Source organism: Haematobia irritans, chromosome 2, assembly GCF_050003625.1.
Source record: "Haematobia irritans isolate KBUSLIRL chromosome 2, ASM5000362v1, whole genome shotgun sequence".
Classification (NCBI taxonomy): domain Eukaryota; kingdom Metazoa; phylum Arthropoda; class Insecta; order Diptera; family Muscidae; genus Haematobia; species Haematobia irritans.
The window spans coordinates 89357588-89375222 of NC_134398.1; the positions used below are offsets into that span (position 1 = coordinate 89357588).

General features: G+C 36.2%; 1 protein-coding gene across 1 annotated transcript; it reads right to left on the minus strand.

Moving 5' to 3' along the window:
• Positions 1-8033: 8033 nt before the first annotated feature.
• On the minus strand, positions 8034-17045 carry LOC142224743 (uncharacterized). The gene is made up of 2 exons (XM_075294529.1): positions 16934-17045; positions 8034-8966 (listed from the first exon to the last, which is right to left on the minus strand). The coding sequence occupies exon 2, from the start codon at positions 8958-8960 to the stop codon at positions 8034-8036; it is 927 nt and encodes a 308-aa protein (XP_075150644.1). The 5' UTR covers positions 8961-8966; positions 16934-17045.
• Between the last annotated feature and the right edge of the window lie 590 nt (positions 17046-17635).

Here is a 17635-nt window from a genome sequence, read left to right on the forward strand (position 1 = left end):
AAAAAATTTGGAAGTTCTTCCAAATGCACAACTTTAAAAGCACTTCCAGAAGATGCACTCCCAATGATGTTCTTTATTTTAACTTTTATTTTAACCCTTCACCACTACTGTGGTACAGGGTATAATAAGTTTGTGCATTTGTATGTAACGCCAAGAAGGAAAAGTCTGAGACCCATCGTTTAGTATACCGATCGTCTTAGAATTAAATTCTGAGTCGATTTAGCGATGTCCGTCTGTCTGTCTGTCCGTCTGTCTGTCTGTCTGTTGATGTATTTTTGTGTGCAAAGTACAGCTCGCAGTTTAAGTCCGATTATCCTAAAATTTGGTATAGGGTCCTGTTTCGGCTCAAAGACGATCCCTATTGATTTTGGAAAAAATCGGTTCAGATTTAGATATAGCTGCCATATATATTTTTCATCGATTTGGTCATAATTGGCGTGTATATCAACCGATCTTCCTCAAATTCCGTACATCCGAATATTTTATGAGTCTCGAAAAACTTACAAAATATCAGCCAAATCGGTTCAGATTTAGATATAGCTCCCATATATAGCTTTCGCCCGATTTACACTCATTTGCCCACAGAGGCCAAGTTTTTGCTCCGATTTAGTTGAAATTTTGCACAGGGAGTAGAATTAGCATTATAGCTATGTGTGTCAAATTTGGTTGAAATCGGTTCAGATTTAGATATAGCTCCCATATATAGCTTTCGCCCGATTTACACTCAAATGACCACAGAGGCCAATTTTTTGCTCCGATGTAGTTGAAATTTTGCACAGGGAGTATAATTAGCATTGTAGCTATACGTGCCAAATTTGGTTGAAATCGGTTCAGATTTAGATATATATAGCTTTCGCCCGATTTACACTCATATGACCACAGAGGCCAATTCTTAACTCCGATTTAGTTGAAATTTTGCACAGGGAGTAGAATTAGCATTGTAGCTATACGTGTCAAATTTGGTTGAAATCGGTTGAGATTTAGATATATCTCCCATATAAAGCTTTCGCCCGATTTACACTCATATGACCACAGAGGCCAATTTTTAACTCCGATTTAGTTGAAATTTTGCATTGGGAGTAGAATTAGCATTGTAGCTATGCGTGCCAAATTTGGTTGAAATCGGTTCAGAGTTAGATATATCTCCCATATATAGCTTTCGCCCGATTTACACTCATATGACCACAGAGGCCAATTTTTAACTCCGATTTAGTTGAAATTTTCCACAGGGAGTAGAATTAGCATTGTAGCTATGCGTGCCAAATTTGGTTGACATCGGTTCAGATTTAGATTTAGCTCCCATATATATGTTTTTCTGATTTCGACCAACATTTTCCTTGTAAAATCGCCACTGCTTAGTCGAAAAGTTGTAAAAATGACTCTTATTTTCCTAAACTTCTAACACATATATATCGAGCGATAAATCATAAATAAACTTTTGCGAAGTTTCCTTAAAATTGCTTCAGATTTAAATGTTTCCCATATTTTTGTACTAACATTGTGTTCCACCCTAGTGCATTAGACGACTTAAATTTTGAGTCTATAGATTTTGTAGAAGTCTATCAAATTCTGTCCAAATCGAGTGATATTTAAATGTATGTATTTGGGACAAACCTTTATATATAGCCCCCAACACATTTGACGGATATGATATGGTATCGAAAATTTAGATCTACAAAGTGGTGCAGGGTATAATATAGTCGGCCCCGCCCGACTTTAGACTTTCCTTACTTGTTTATATCTTGGTTTTTCATACTTTTAATAGGTGATTTAAAGTTTTTTGTTTCAAATAGGTTAAAACCAGAGTAAGAATTCATAAAATGGTACAAATCATTTAAATTTTGTCGAAAAAAATGCTAAATCCAATCTGAAAAAATTGTGAATTTTTGAAAATATTTGAGGTTTTGAGACGTTTCCGACAAGCGTTAGAATCCATTAAAAATTATAAAAAATTATAAAAATGATTTATTTCACAAAATATCACAGAATTTTTTAATTTACATCATTCAATAGCGTTCGTCCTTGTGCCCAAAAAACTCCCTGTACCAAATTTCATCAAAATCGGTTAATAATTGCGACTGGAATCCTGTGAACAAAAAATACATGGACAGACGGACGGACGGACACCAAGCGCTAGATCGACTCAGGAGGTGATTCTGAGTCGATCGGTAGATATTTTATGGGGTCTAAAATCAATATTTCTGGTAGGCACATTTTTTGGCCGATCAAACTTATTATACCCTAACCACTATGTGGTTTAGGGTACAATGACTTTAAAACAATGTGTTAAAACATTTTATTAATTTTGAAGATTTTTTCAGAAATATTAAATCCATTTTGACTTCATTAAAACAAAATTTTCATTCATGTTAGGATACACATTTTTATGTCGAATCATTTAGCTATAAGGATAAACAGACTTCATTGAAAAGTTTAGAGACTTTTAGACAAGGAAAAACTTTTTTTCAGAGAAATACGTCTTCTATTCTAAGCAAAATTCGTATTTGAAGCATGTGAAGTATTTGGCCTCCCGACAATATTCTTTGCGGTGCACCATCTACTATGTAATATGTGATAGAAACCAAATTTATGAAAATGGACCAAAATGGACCAAATTCTGTTTGGTCCGACCATCGGACCAAATTCAAAAAATAGAAATCTTTTGGACCAATTTTGGTCCGATCGGACCAAAACGGCAACGCTGATTGGAATTGAAAGTCTATACACAGAGTAGAAGTAACTACTCTCCGAACGTTTTTTTTTTGGTTTTGCAACAGACGTAGAGAAGAGGTTTTGTTATATTTGTAATGTGTGAGTGTATGTTTATGTTTGGAACAACCTCCATCGAAATCAGCCCGTGGTATACCTACGAATATTCTTACTCAGATCTAGTGTTACCTAATTTCGCTTTTTTCCCTTTATTGTAAAAATACATTTTCGAACAGCGTTTTTAAGAAATGTTCGTTCTCAAAAAAAGTAGATAACATGCAATAATACAAATCAAGTCATTAGTTTTCAATGTGAGAAAAATTAAAATAAATGTATATGCGCACATTTTTCAACCAAAATTGAAACCATCCATAATTTTAATTAAATTTTCGATAACTAATATCAGAAATAAGAGAATGCTAGGATATAGTACAATAGTAAAGCAAATATGAATGTCCTTACACTGAAAAAAAGCATGCCCGGTTCCAAAGATTTTGTCTTTACTTTAACAGTTTGGGTATTAATTCCGAGCCAAAGAAGGAGAATACAAGTAAGAATACTTTAAAGACGCAATTCTTTTTTAAATTTGGGGGTTATGTACTTGCTTCTAGGAAGCAAATGTTAATTTTTCATTTTTTTAGATTTTTTTTCGTCAGTTGTTATCAAAATCCTTTAAAAACGAGTTAACGAAAAATTTTTTCCATATTGAGACTCGACTTCCAGTAGAAATTATGCTATGTTTCAAGTAAAATGCGTCTTTAAAATAAAGTGTTGAAAAACATGTCTTAGTTTTTACCGATTTTTTGCTTTGTAGGCAAGATGCAAAAAGGAAACAAATTTAAAGACAATTTTATTAATTTTAAAGATTTTTTCTTAATTATTAAAGTCACGTTGACCTTACCTCAAAAATTGTATCTTTCATGTTATGATACACATTTTTAAGTAAAATCACTTAATTATAAGGACATTACAACTTCATTCAAAAGTTTATTGACATTTGGACAAGGAAAAAAACTTTATTTTAGAGAAATGTGTCTTCCATGTTAAGCAAAATTTGCATTCTTATTCTAAGGACATGAAATCTTTGACTTCACGACAATATTTTTTTCAGAAAACTAAAAAATTAAATATAAATAAGATCGTTTAATTGCATTTATTTGACGTTCATTACAAACATCTTTGTAGTAATACGGGATTAAATTGATCGAAAGTACTGCTGTTACTTTTACAACACATGCTAGAGATATATTTTGACATTTGCCGTTTTTGAAACCAATTACTAAAAAAACACGTTGTGTTTTTCCCAATGTACGTACGTACAAAAATACATATCGTACATTTTAAACGTTTACTCACACTATGCTAAGTACTAGCTAAATTTGAAATTACCTACACAGTGTAATTTCAAAGTTACACATTTCATTCAAGTAATATTTTATTCGGAGCGGAGCGGTTTTTCATTTGGAAACCGCTCCGCTCCGGATTTTAGAAATGCCGCTCCCGCTCCGGCAAAAAAAGGGCTTGCTCCGCTCCGCTCCGGATCCCTGCTTGGACTTATAGAAACCTAGAGGTATATTAGGACCATAACGAGGTGTGCCAAAAATGGTGAGTATCGGTCTATGTTTTGGTATAGCCCCCATATATACCGATCTCCCGATTTTATTTCTAAGGTTCTAGAATCCGCAGTTTTTATCAAATTTGGCTGAAATTGGAAATCTAAAGATATTTCAGAACCATAAACAGGTGTGTCAAAAATGGTGAGAATCGGTCCATGTTTTGGTATAGCCCCCATATAGACCGATCTCCCGATTTTATTTCTTAAGTTCTAGAATCCATTGCTTTTATCCAATTTGTCTGAAACTGGAAATATGGGGGTATTTTAGGACCACAAATAGGTCTGCCAAAAATGGGGAATATCGGCAGGGCCGCCTTTAACCTTTTAGAGGCCCTGGGCATATTAGTATAACGGGCCCCTACACGGACGAAAAATACTGTTTTTCATATGTTTGGGTGTAAAAATTATATGTTTGGAATTAAAAATTTTTAACACAAACAAACGAAAGCGAGAATATAATGTTCATAAACTGGCATAACATTTTTGGGACATACACCCTCAAAAAAAAAAAATCGATTCTGTAACATATACTCCCAAACACATTTTGCTTCAAGGATATACATTTTTGGGTATTGCCCAAACATTTATATATTTGATTTCTTCCAATATATAATATGTTTGAAAGCATATGTGTCTAAACAATATAATATGTTTGGGTAGTCTAAGTTCCAAACATTATGTATTTTTCCATCCAAATTCAATAATGTTGTCTTCCAAAAAACTATATGTTATTATGTGAACATATAATATGTTTGGAAACATTTTGAACCCAAAAATATTATATGCTTAGAAGAATTTTCTCCCAAAGAATATTGTGCTCAATTTTTTTTCTGCCTAATTCTATATTCCCTCACATTTTTCTCACTTCCATGAGTTTTTTAGTTCTTAGCACATTGTAGAAAAAATTATAAAATTTTGTAATTTTTTTAAATTTTACATTTTGCCGGACGGGGATTCGAACAGCGGACCACACAGTTTGTACGCCAGCACACTAACCACTGGCCTACGTAGCTGTTATGGTCATCAAGAGATAATTATCGTTATAAGTCATATTTATATAGCATAGCTTGCGGCGCCCACGAGCCGATGCAAACATAACATTGTTTAACAACATAACATTGTTAAACATACATTTGTTGGCGACGTGGAGCAGTGGTTGGTACGTCCGCCCTGGGTTCGATCCCTGTGTCCTGGGTTCGAACCCTGTGTCCTGGGTTCGATCCCTGCTTCGACCGACACCATTTTTTTATTTTTTTTACATATATTTTTTACGTATATTCCAAATACGTTCGGAATATCCCGAAAAGGTGTTCAACATTACATACTACTATATTAACTTTTTACTACGAAACTGTAAAGTGTGTCTTATAAAAGTCTTAAATTCAGAAAAGAACAGTGCTTGATATAAACGAAATGGACTGATTTCAAATCATATATTATTTTTTATTGCAAAAATAAAAAATTTGTAACAAAAAAGGGTTTTGTACACAAGTTTGAAATTTTCGAAGAAATTCAAAAAACTCTTACAAAGGAAGAATGTGAAGTCGAGTAATATATAAATATTTTTCCATCCAATCCTAAAGTTAACGATAACCATTCAAAAGCACATTATATTTAAATTCGAAACAATAATTTTACAACCAACACATAAATTTATTTAGGTGTGAACAATTGTTTGCTTCCTTTAATAACTTATTCTAAAGAAAATAAACTTATTCAATTGTTGCTTTGGATCATTCCCCACCAAGTTATAAAACAATTTGCCTAAAAAAGTTATGTTATTCTGGTTTTACCGATGCGAGTTTTGCCGTAAAATGAGAAATATTTTAGTGGCAAAACTCAAACTCAATGTTTTCATCAAATTCGATCTGTATCAGAGGGAAATATGGTTTTAGCCTTTGCCGTGAGTCAAAAATAATTCCAGAAGTGGAAATATTTTCTCCCACAGTTGTGAACAGAAAAATAGAAAATTGTGAAAAAACACAAGTGAATTAGAATTTCGAATGGACTGGTTTTCTTTATTTCGTGAAAGAATTCCAATACTAGGAGGAAGATGCTTACCAGAAAAAACAATGTTTATTTGACTGATGACAATATTCAAGTGTTTTATTAAAATCAACCACATTAGATGACAAGTATAAGTTCAGAAGAGAGAATAAAAATGTAGAAAACAGAATTAAGTCTGTGAGAGAATCATAATATGTTTAAATTGTTAGTACAGAAAGATTCGAAGATTTGAAGAACAAAAAGGGTGGCCAGACATGGTATTTGGCGTAAACATTCCGGCCCCCTTGCAGTACTACTGCAATGAAATTTAATCCAAATTAGTCTCTTCTGAGCTCATACTTGCTTACAATGAATTTATTTAAGAATTATGAATGTGGCTTAAAGTTAAAAGAAGGAAAAGTACAAATGCGTAAATTAAATTGTGGACTGTAAAAGAAACTTAATATGATAAGTTATAATAGTTGAAATCCATGTAGCTCGTAACTAGGAAAGAGGCTCCATATTGAGAAAGAAATCTTTGCTGGAAAATATTAAAACCTCCTGCTTAAACTGAAAGAAGAAGTTTATGTTTTGCTTATAAAGGGTGATTTGTTAAGAGCTTGATAACTTTTTTTTAAAAAAAAACGCATAAAATTTGCAAAATCTCATCGGTTCTTTATTTGAAACGTTAGATTGGTCCATGACATTTACTTTTTGAAGATAATTTCATTTAAATGTTGACCGCGGCTGCGTCTTAGGTGGTCCATTCGGAAAGTCCAATTTTGGGCAACTTTTTCGAGCATTTCGGCCGGAATAGCCCGAATTTCTTCGGAAATGTTGTCTTCCAAAGCTGGAATAGTTGCTGGCTTATTTCTGTAGACTTTAGACTTGACGTAGCCCCACAAAAAATAGTCTAAAGGCGTCAAATCGCATGATCTTGGTGGCCAACTTACCGGTCCATTTCTTGAGATGAATTGTTCTCCGAAGTTTTCCCTCAAAATGGCCATAGAATCGCGAGCTGTGTGGCATGTAGCGCCATCTTGTTGAAACCACATGTCAACCAAGTTCAGTTCTTCCATTTTTGGCAACAAAAAGTTTGTTAGCATCGAACGATAGCGATCGCCATTCACCGTAACGTTGCGTCCAACAGCATCTTTGAAAAAATACGGTCCAATGATTCCACCAGCGTACAAACCACACCAAACAGTGCATTTTTCGGGATGCATGGGCAGTTCTTGAACGGCTTCTGGTTGCTCTTCACTCCAAATGCGGCAATTTTGCTTATTTACGTAGCCATTCAACCAGAAATGAGCCTCATCGCTGAACAAAATTTGTCGATAAAAAAGCGGATTTTCTGCCAACTTTTCTAGGGCCCATTCACTGAAAATTCGACGTTGTGGCAGATCGTAAGTCTATTCATGATGAAATGTCAAAGCATACTGAGCATCTTTCTCTTTGACACCATGTCTGAAATCCCACGTGATCTGTCAAATACTAATGCATGAAAATCCTAACCTCAAAAGAATCACCCTTTAGAAAAAAAACAACGAATACTTCAGTGCATTTTCAAAATGTCATGTTAATTCATTTACAAATGTTTAAAAATTAGAACAATTCTGTAGTAATCCATTGTAATAAATATATATAAATGGCTTCGAATTACAAAATGAAATAAAATATAAAAAATTCAAATTAATAGGGAAAAAGAGGAAACTATGATAAATCATTGAGAAAACGATCCATATACCACCCAACCGAAAACAGTGTTCTGAGCAGTAGGCAGTCCATGTCGCATCAAAGTCCCTTCGCTCATTACTCTCGGATATATGTCGACCCCAATTACAATATCGATACATCCAGATTTGCTAAATGACGGATCAGCCAGAAATAGGTGAGGGTAGTGTGATCGAAACGATTCCTGTAAGGATTCTGCAGGAGTTATCGTATTAATTCGGTTATCTACACGAAATGTACCCTCAATCGTTAGGTTCGCATTGAAACGTGACTGCAGCGTAAGTGGGCAAATCGTCTCATCCTTTAGTGTCAATGTGATTAAATTGAATTTGTCTACAAATTTTTTGGAAATCCTACTCACGGGAGACCCCGAATCCAGAAGACAGCGTGCCGGATTCTTCCCATTGACTTTCACCAGAACCGTAGGCAAAAGAATAATTCTGTTCTGACGCATTATAGCTGACAATGAAGGAGATTGCTTAGTAATCGGTACAGTGGAGGTGGAGTCAATGGATTTCTTTCTGACTGGTACAGCAATTCGCATTGGGGTTTCTGTATTATCAGATGAAAGTGAACGTGAAGGCGAAGGATGGCTAGCCTTAGAGCGTGGTGTGGTTAGAATCTGATCACGGAATTTAGGATTGACGTGTAGTAAAGTGTTGTGAAACTTTTTGCAATGATGACAACCTCGATCGCTGAAGCAACGTCCATGCGAATGGTCCTGAGCCAAACAATTAACACAATATTTGTGTCGCCGAACTGCCTCCCAACGGTCAGACATGTTCATATCCAAAAATTTCCGACATAATCGAAGTGAGTGTAGTGATGAACGGCAAATGAGGCAACGAAGAGGCTTGTAGTATTTAGAGGACCGAGTTCGGGATCGGCGGTCAGAACGTTTCGGTGAAGCGGGCATTATATCCTGAAGAATGGACATGGAAAGGAAACAAAGTAATTACGAATAAGAACATTTACGTCTTCGAATGAAGCAAAGTAAAAAAAGATGGATATATTTATTCAATTCTAAAGGGTCTGGAGGAATATTTCAGAATATGTTAATGGTCCCGATTTAATCCTCCGATGCAATGACAACCAACTTGGTGATAGGCCTAGTAATAGTACCCTTTTGTGTCACTATATCGGCTACCCGAACACGATGATCCGTTCCGAAATAGGTCTTACAAACCCTACCTAATCTCCAACAATTTGGAGGAAGATTATCATCGAACAGGGCCACAAGTGTGTTTTCTTTAAGATTTCCTCAGAGGACTTCCATTTCGTTCGCTTCTGAAGCTCTCGTAAATACTCATTTTTCCGTCGCAGGCAAAAATGTTGGTGAATGGCTTTAAGCCTCTGCCATCTGTTAATTATAGAAATGGGTTTCTCATCAATATTTGGATCTATTGGAGCCAGAATAGGTGATCCAATCAAGAAATGCCCAGGAGTTAGAGCGGAATAATCTGACGGATCTTGAGATTGCGGAGATATCGGACGTGAATTCAAACATGATTCTATTTTGTATAACAACGTCGAAAACTCCTCAAATGTGAACTTGAATGAACCAGCAAACTTTCGGAAATGGGATTTGAAGCTCTTAACCCCAGCTTCCCACAGTCCACCCATATGTGGAGCTCCGGGAGGAATGGAATGCCAGCTGACATTCTGGAGCGCGTAGTTGGAAGTTACGGACGAACGTGAATTTTGAATAAACTGTTGGGTTAGAGTCTTTGAAGCTCCGACAAAAGTTGTCCCATTATCTGAATACAGGTGCATTGGACAACCACGACGAGAGACGAAACGACTAAATGCCGCTAAGAATGTGGGTGTAGATAAATCTGAAGTTGCTTCAAGATGTATCGCCTTGGTGCAAAAATAAATAAAGACACATACATAACCCTTGGTAATACGACAAGCTCGACCATTATAGGTCTTTATGTCAAAAGGTCCAGCGAAGTCCAGTCCCGTCCTAGTGAATGGCCTTGAAAACTCCGTTCTCTCTGGTGGAAGTGCTGCCATTAGTTGCTTACGACATCTTTTCTTATACAGGATGCATGGCTTACACTTATTTATTGTCGCCTTAATCAAATTTCTCACCTTTGGAATCCAGTATTGTGTTCTGATCAAACGGAGAACTAGCTGATTACCGCCGTGAACAGTAACATTATGAATAAAATTAACAAGTAATCTGGAGTACTGACAATTGTAAGGCAGTATAATGGGGTGTCTTTCATTGTAGGGAAGTCCGGGTGCAGACTCTAAACGACCACAGGAACGAATAATTCCCTCAGAGTCTAAGAATGGATTAAGATTTAGAATGGGACTAGTCGATGTAATAATTTGTTTGGAGGAAAGTGCTTTGTACTCGTTCGGGTAATATGCCTTTTGATACATTCTGATCACTGCATCTCTAACCATTAGTATCTCAGAACTGCTGATAGTAGTGGACTGTTTGGAAAAATTACAGCGGTATTTAGGATGTGTATGATAGTGGAATCGATAAACATAGGCAAGCACTCGAGAAAAGGATGAAAACCGAGAAAGTAGGTCATCAAATGCTTGAAAGAAAGAAAAAGTACACTTGACCATCCTACGCTCAATTTCGGTTTCAAGTATATCAGTATGCTCAAAATTAGGCCATTGTTCGGAAGAAAGACGAAGCCATGAAGGACCATCCCACCACAGACGATTTGATATTATATCCTCTGGTTGAACACCACGACTACCAAGATCAGCGGGATTTGTTTCTGATGGAACGTGAAACCAACGTGATGGACATACTGTTTGGCATATATCAGAAACCCGATTTGCCACAAAAGTCTGCCAGTAAGATGGAGGTTTTGAAAGCCATGAGAGGACAATAGTTGAGTCGGTCCAGCAAAACAATGTATACTTGGAAACATCCAAAGCCGGCAACAAACGATCGATCATATCCGTCAGTAGTGCAGCGCCGAGCAATTCTAACCTTGGTATCGTTAACTGTTTTAGTGGAGCAACTCTGGTTTTGGAGTATATAAGGTGAGTGAAAATGGATGTACCTTCATGGACTCGTACGTACAAAGCTGCTGCGTATGCTTTCTCTGAAGCATCACAAAATCCATGAAATTGTATATCTGCATTCGGAATATAGTGTATCCATCGGGGAATATGGATTTTATTTAACATGGAATAACTTGATTTGAATTTTTCCCATTTGGTAAGAGTGTGAGTAGAAATAACTTCATCCCAACCTGTTCCTTCAGCCCATATTTCCTGCATTATCATCTTGACCACAATAACGCATGGCGAAAGCCATCCAGCTGGATCGAAAAGTTTGGAAATCTGAGAGAGAATTTCCCTTTTTGTATTCAAACAGTTATCTGGAAACGGTTGAATATGAAAGAAAAAAGAATCTGTTAGGTCATTCCAACGAACTCCCAATGTCATGGCTGTGCTGCTATCGTCGAACTCCAGAAAGTCTTCACATAATAGATGATCTGCTGGTAAGTCTGCTAATATATCTTTCGAATTCGACGTCCATTTTCGCAAGGAGAATCCAGCCGAGCTTAGAGCGGATATGAGTTCATTCTTGGAATGGATTGCTTCGGAAACTGAATGTGCACCTACAAGGGCATCATCCACATACATATAATTCCTGAGGATTCGGCTCGCCGTCGGATATATTGATTGAACATCATCTGCTAGTTGGAGTAATGTGCGAATAGCAAGGTATGGAGCACAATTTACGCCGAAAGTGACAGTCTTCAGCTCATAATCCTGAATTACCGCAGTAGGATCTCGTCGGAATAGAATCCTTTGGTATGGAGTGTGATCGGAATGAACAAGGATCTGACGGTACATCTTCTGTATGTCCGCGTTAAAGACGAAGCGGAAGAAACGCCACTTAAGAATAAGAATCGTCAAGTCATTTTGTAATACTGGACCCGCATACAAAACATCATTTAGACTCAACCCATTGGATGACGGAGACGATGCATTGAACACCACCCGAACCTTAGTTGTTAACCTTTCGGGTTTAACTACGGCGTGGTGTGGAAAATAATAGTGGGTAGGTGCATCAGAAAATGGTTGTTGTGAAACCATAGACATATGGTCAAGCTTCACATACTCTTGCACAACGGAATCATATTCTTGTTTTAAATATGGATCCTTGGTTAGCCGCCTTTCATTTCGGAGGAATTGTGCCATTGCGTTCGATCTCGATTGGCCTAACGAAGTGTCATGAGGAAACCCTTCCTTAAAAGGAAGACGAACAATATATCTCCCATTCATATCCCGCTTTGTCGTAGATGCAAACAAATCCTCGCAAAATTTATCAGTCGGCGAAATGAATTTCTTCCTTGGAAGATTTTCCACCTCCCAAAACCGAGAAATAACATGGTCCAACGAGACCTCGCAGAAATTGGAAACGACACTATAAGATGTAGGTCGAGAACTATTTGGAATGGGACCGCTAAGGATCCATCCAAAAATGGTTTCCTGAGCTATCAGAGTTCCACAGACCCCACGAATCACACCCAAACGCATAATTGATGGAATATAGTCGCTACCAATTAATATGTCAATTATAGCGCTTTTATAAAATTGTGGATCGGCAAATGGAATCTGAGGAAGGTCGGAAAAAGTGGACGCTTCGAAAGAATGGGATGGAAAATTACCCGACAGATGTGGAACCACATATGCCTGCAATGAAAAATCGTTGGAATTATCGAAACGGGAGGAAACGACCACACAACATTTTTTTCGAACCGCAGCAGCAGTCGAATTGTTCAGACCTGAAATGCGAGCATTCGTGTACTTATATGGAAGACCAAGAGAATGGAAAAACTTCTCCGAAACAAACGTTCCTTCGGAACCAGAGTCAAGTAGCACACGAGCTCGATATGTCACTCCGTTGTGCGGCACATTCACCAAAGCAGTTCCCAACAAAATACCGCTAGAATGTGATGCGAAACAATTCTGTATAACACTATCTCCGGAACTTGAGGACTGTGCAGGTCGAGGTGAGAAAGCCGCCGAACTAGCATCCAAAGTTGATTTTTCTACCAGGGGCGAATGATTACCTAAGTTAATCGGATCTTGGTGTAGCATAGTATTATGTCGTTTTCGACACACGAAACAACAATATTGGCTAGAACAATTCTTGACGCAGTGAGTCTTGGAAAAACAATTGAGGCAAAGTCCTTGCCTCTTGATTTCAGCAATTCGTTTATTTACATCCATTGCGATAAACGTAGGACACTTTCGAATTATGTGGAAATCCGATGGACATAAAGGACATTTCGGAGCCGATACTTTAGAGTGAAAAGATTTCAGGCGATTCGTGTTCTTAGATGAGGAATTGGACTGTTTAGATTCATGAACAAATATTTTCGGCTGACTGTTCATCTCTGACACTGACTCCAAAGTGCGGAAACGGTTGGTTAGGAAAGCATCCAAAGCTGTCCACGAAGGAATGTCTGTCTTGTCAGAAAGACCTTGTTCCCATAAAGTCAGTGATGAATTAGGAAGACGACTGGAACACATGAAAACAAATAAAGGATCCCAGCTTCGAACATCGATCTCGTATAATTCCAATGAAGAAATACATGAATTAACATCCCGCTGCAACTGTTTAATTGCGTTGGCGGACTCTGTTTGTATATGTGGAAGACTGAATAAAACCTTTAATTGCCCATTTACCAATATTCGTCGATTCTCATATCTTGCGCACAGATTTTTCCACGCCATTTGAAATCCTTGATTGGTCAGTGGACACCTTTGAACAATGTCACGCGCCTCACCACGAGTCTTCTGGTTGAGATGAAATAGCCGCTCAACCGGACTGAGTCCCGAATTCCGAATATAAACTGCCGTAAACAGATCTCTAAAGGTAGGCCAGGACATATAATCCCCGTCAAAAGTTTCCATATCACATGGTGGTAGATGGAATGAATAATTCGAATTAATATCTAGATCCGTAGTAGGTGTTGATTCCGTGATAGTAGGGAGTGGACATTTAGAAGTAGGATCAGAAATAATATTCCGATTTTGAGAAGAAGATTCTGGGGCATTAGGGTTGCCCTGGGCGTCTGGGAGTCGGGAAGCCTTTCCCGAATTATTCGAATGTACGATTTCCTGACATAGTTGATTCAATTTTGCCATACAATTACAATAAGTGATGTATCTCTTCTATACTTGGCCCGTAGATTCTCTAGTTCCGTGGCTTTCTGACCCTCTTCACCCTTATCAATCTCCTCCTCATCTTCATCCACCTCCGATTCTCTTTCGGATAAATACTTATCATACATGGATTTGACTTCCACCCATAACCCCTTCAATTCGTCAATGTGAATTTTGAGAAGATCATGTGAGGAAAGAGGAATATTGTTATCACCAACATCGGCGTTGAATTCAACAAGACGATCGGCCAAACGAATAAATAAGTCCAAGGACATTTTTTGTTAATCGGCGCAATCTACTTAATTCCCAATTATAAAAATGCAAGAATTCCTCACTCACCCAAACTCAAAACAATTTACTAAGCAAAGGGCACAAGACTAAACTGTTCTACTAGAGACAAATTGTTCAAATTTCCAAACAAGTTCAAAGTACACAATACGCTATTTTATTAATATATATTTAATGAATAAATAAATGCTAAATAGAAGCGCACGTTATACAACAAGTCGACTCGACCGGTCTGTAGGGTGAAATGAATAATTTTCCAATCCTAGAAAAGGCGAAAATAATTTGCCCTCATTCAAAATAAACATCGAATATAGCCGAATTCAATGTCGTTCCCGTCATGTATGAACAACAATACTCCCGAATTAAAATGATAGAATCGAATTCAATCAAACGTAGGGTGAATACAAATAATAAAAAACAAGTTTCAGAATTATTAAATCTCCCAGTCGAAGAAAAGTATATAATGTACACAAACCTCGTAGCTAACGATCATGCAAACGGAATAATTGTAGGGTACTTGTTTATAAGAGCGCACACGCACAGAAAAAACATGTTTGGACATGGTTGCCGCATCCATTTAATGCTTATTTAGAGTATGTAATTGTCGCGAAAACCATGTATTTTGTCTTTGTAAAAATAATTTTCGAGCGGAGAAAAATATATGTTGGCAATAAGCATTTAAATGGTTCTCAAATGCCGCAAACATGTTCTATTATTTAAATGATAGAATTTGAGATCATTATATGGTCAGGAAAATCATGTACCTGACCATTCAATTTTTTTACTTTTTTGCAAAGAAAAAAGTATTTTTATAGTTTACGTATAGATATGTCTACAAGCATTACATGGCCATAAAGACCATGTACATTGTTTTCGTGACCATTTAATTTTTTAATTTTTTTGCAGCGACAAGAATTTTATAAAAACATTGAGCAGGTACACACGATCTTCATTTTGCGCGTCAGTCGTGTGTTGATTGTTTCTTGGAATGGACGGAGAATACGGAATTATTGTGTTTTGTGTTAATTTATTTATTCAGAAATGGCACGTGGTTTTATGTGAATACAAAAAAGGAAAGTGTAATTGAAACAAATGTACCTGGTTTTTGTTCTGCATTTTGACATATGGTATAATTTATTTTTATTTGCAGTTATATGATGTCTGTGTTTGTACATTTGATGGGCACGAAGTAAATATGGAATGATTTCTTATTGTTGAAATTGAACCAAACTAGAGTGTGTAAAAATATGTGAAGTTTGCTTGCACAACATTATAAATACAAATAAACAATGAATTAGTTTATAAATAAATAAAAACAAATAAATAAAATTGATTTTGTGTTTTCTTTTCTCAAGTGGCGTCCTTTTTTCGACGACGAAAAAAGTTTTTTCATAAAAATCAAAACATTTTAGGTTGTGACCATGTTCTTTTAACTAGAAGAAAAACATTTTTGACGAATAACATAACATTTTAGATCGTGACCATTGTCTTTTAATGGAAACAAAATTCTTTTTATCAATATAATAACATTTTAGATGAGGACAATTGTATTTTTCTTAGAACCATGTTCACTGAGCCAACATGGTTGCAGGTTAAAATGTTACATGGTCGCCGCAAAAATAGCTGCTATCATATTATTTTGCTCTTCGAATATGATTGTGGCAATCATGTTTCTTCTCTGCGTGCATGTAAAGAGAGTAATGAGTGAGTAAATAAAAGATTGTATGATTATCACTCAAAGCATACTCTTAACTAATAATTGCACTCAGTACGGAGAAATAAAAACACAATATGTATGTGACTTCAGCAAAGAATATCTTATTATAGGTTGTAAAAAAAAACAACAACAGTATTGCCTAATACAATGGATTCGTGTCATGCATAGGTGGGGAAGGTAACGGGTGTATTGGATTACGAATAATGTCAGGGGCGGAATACAAAATAAAACAAAAATGTAAAAGGTAATCTCACTGAGGGGAGAGGAGGAGCGGGAGAATGGAATATCCTCTTTTGTATGGATGATATTTACCAGAAAATGTGCGATGGCAAACCAATAACAAAATGAGTATTAATAAAGAAGAGAGTGGTTTATAGAAAAGAACTTCACTGAGAATATGGTAATGAAATAACAAGTGGGAAAGCGAAGAAAACACACTAATCCGACTGGTAAAGTAATAGAAGTTAGCACAATAAAATTAATGAAATTTTATTTTGTATAAAAACTCTTGTGCTGTTCGTGAGAAATTAAGAAAAAATAAAATCAGCCGTCCTCCACCAAAACAGTGTCGAAAATCGGATAATTTATACAAGATAATTAAGAAAAATAAAGACTTAATACCTTCACATTGTGTGTGAAGAAAATTTATTCAATTTCGGAAAATGACACGAATTTGAAAACTTGCACTATTGTCAATCAGTAAAATAAGCAAAACATAAACTCACCTTTAGAACAATAATATGGAAAGTTTGAAGGTATGTATAATGTATGATGTAGTATGGAATCTCCCAGAAAAAACAGAATCCGGTTCGTTGAGGACCAATGTTTTCATCAAATTCGATCTGGATCAGAGGGAAATATGGTTTTAGCCTTTGCCGTGAGTCAAAAATAATTCCAGAAGTGGAAATATTTTCTCCCACAGTTGTGAACAGAAAAATAGAAAATTGTGAAAAAACACAAGTGAATTAGAATTTCGAATGGACTGGTTTTCTTTATTTCGTGAAAGAATTCCAATACTAGGAGGAAGATGCTTACCAGAAAAAACAATGTTTATTTGACTGATGACAATATTCAAGTGTTTTATTAAAATCAACCACATTAGATGACAAGTATAAGTTCAGAAGAGAGAATAAAAATGTAGAAAACAGAATTAAGTCTGTGAGAGAATCATAATATGTTAAAATTGTTAGTACAGAAAGATTCGAAGATTTGAAGAACAAAAAGGGTGGCCAGACATGGTATTTGGCGTAAACACTCAATGTCCGCTTTTATTTTCGAAAGTATCCGTCACCTCCTCTTGGACTACTAAAGAGGAACTAATCTTTGTTTTTATAGATCTTACTGTTTAATTTTTCACTGTTTCCCAATGTTTTCATTTTACTGTAAGAACTCTAAAAAGAGTACACTGAAAAAAATATTGTCGTGTG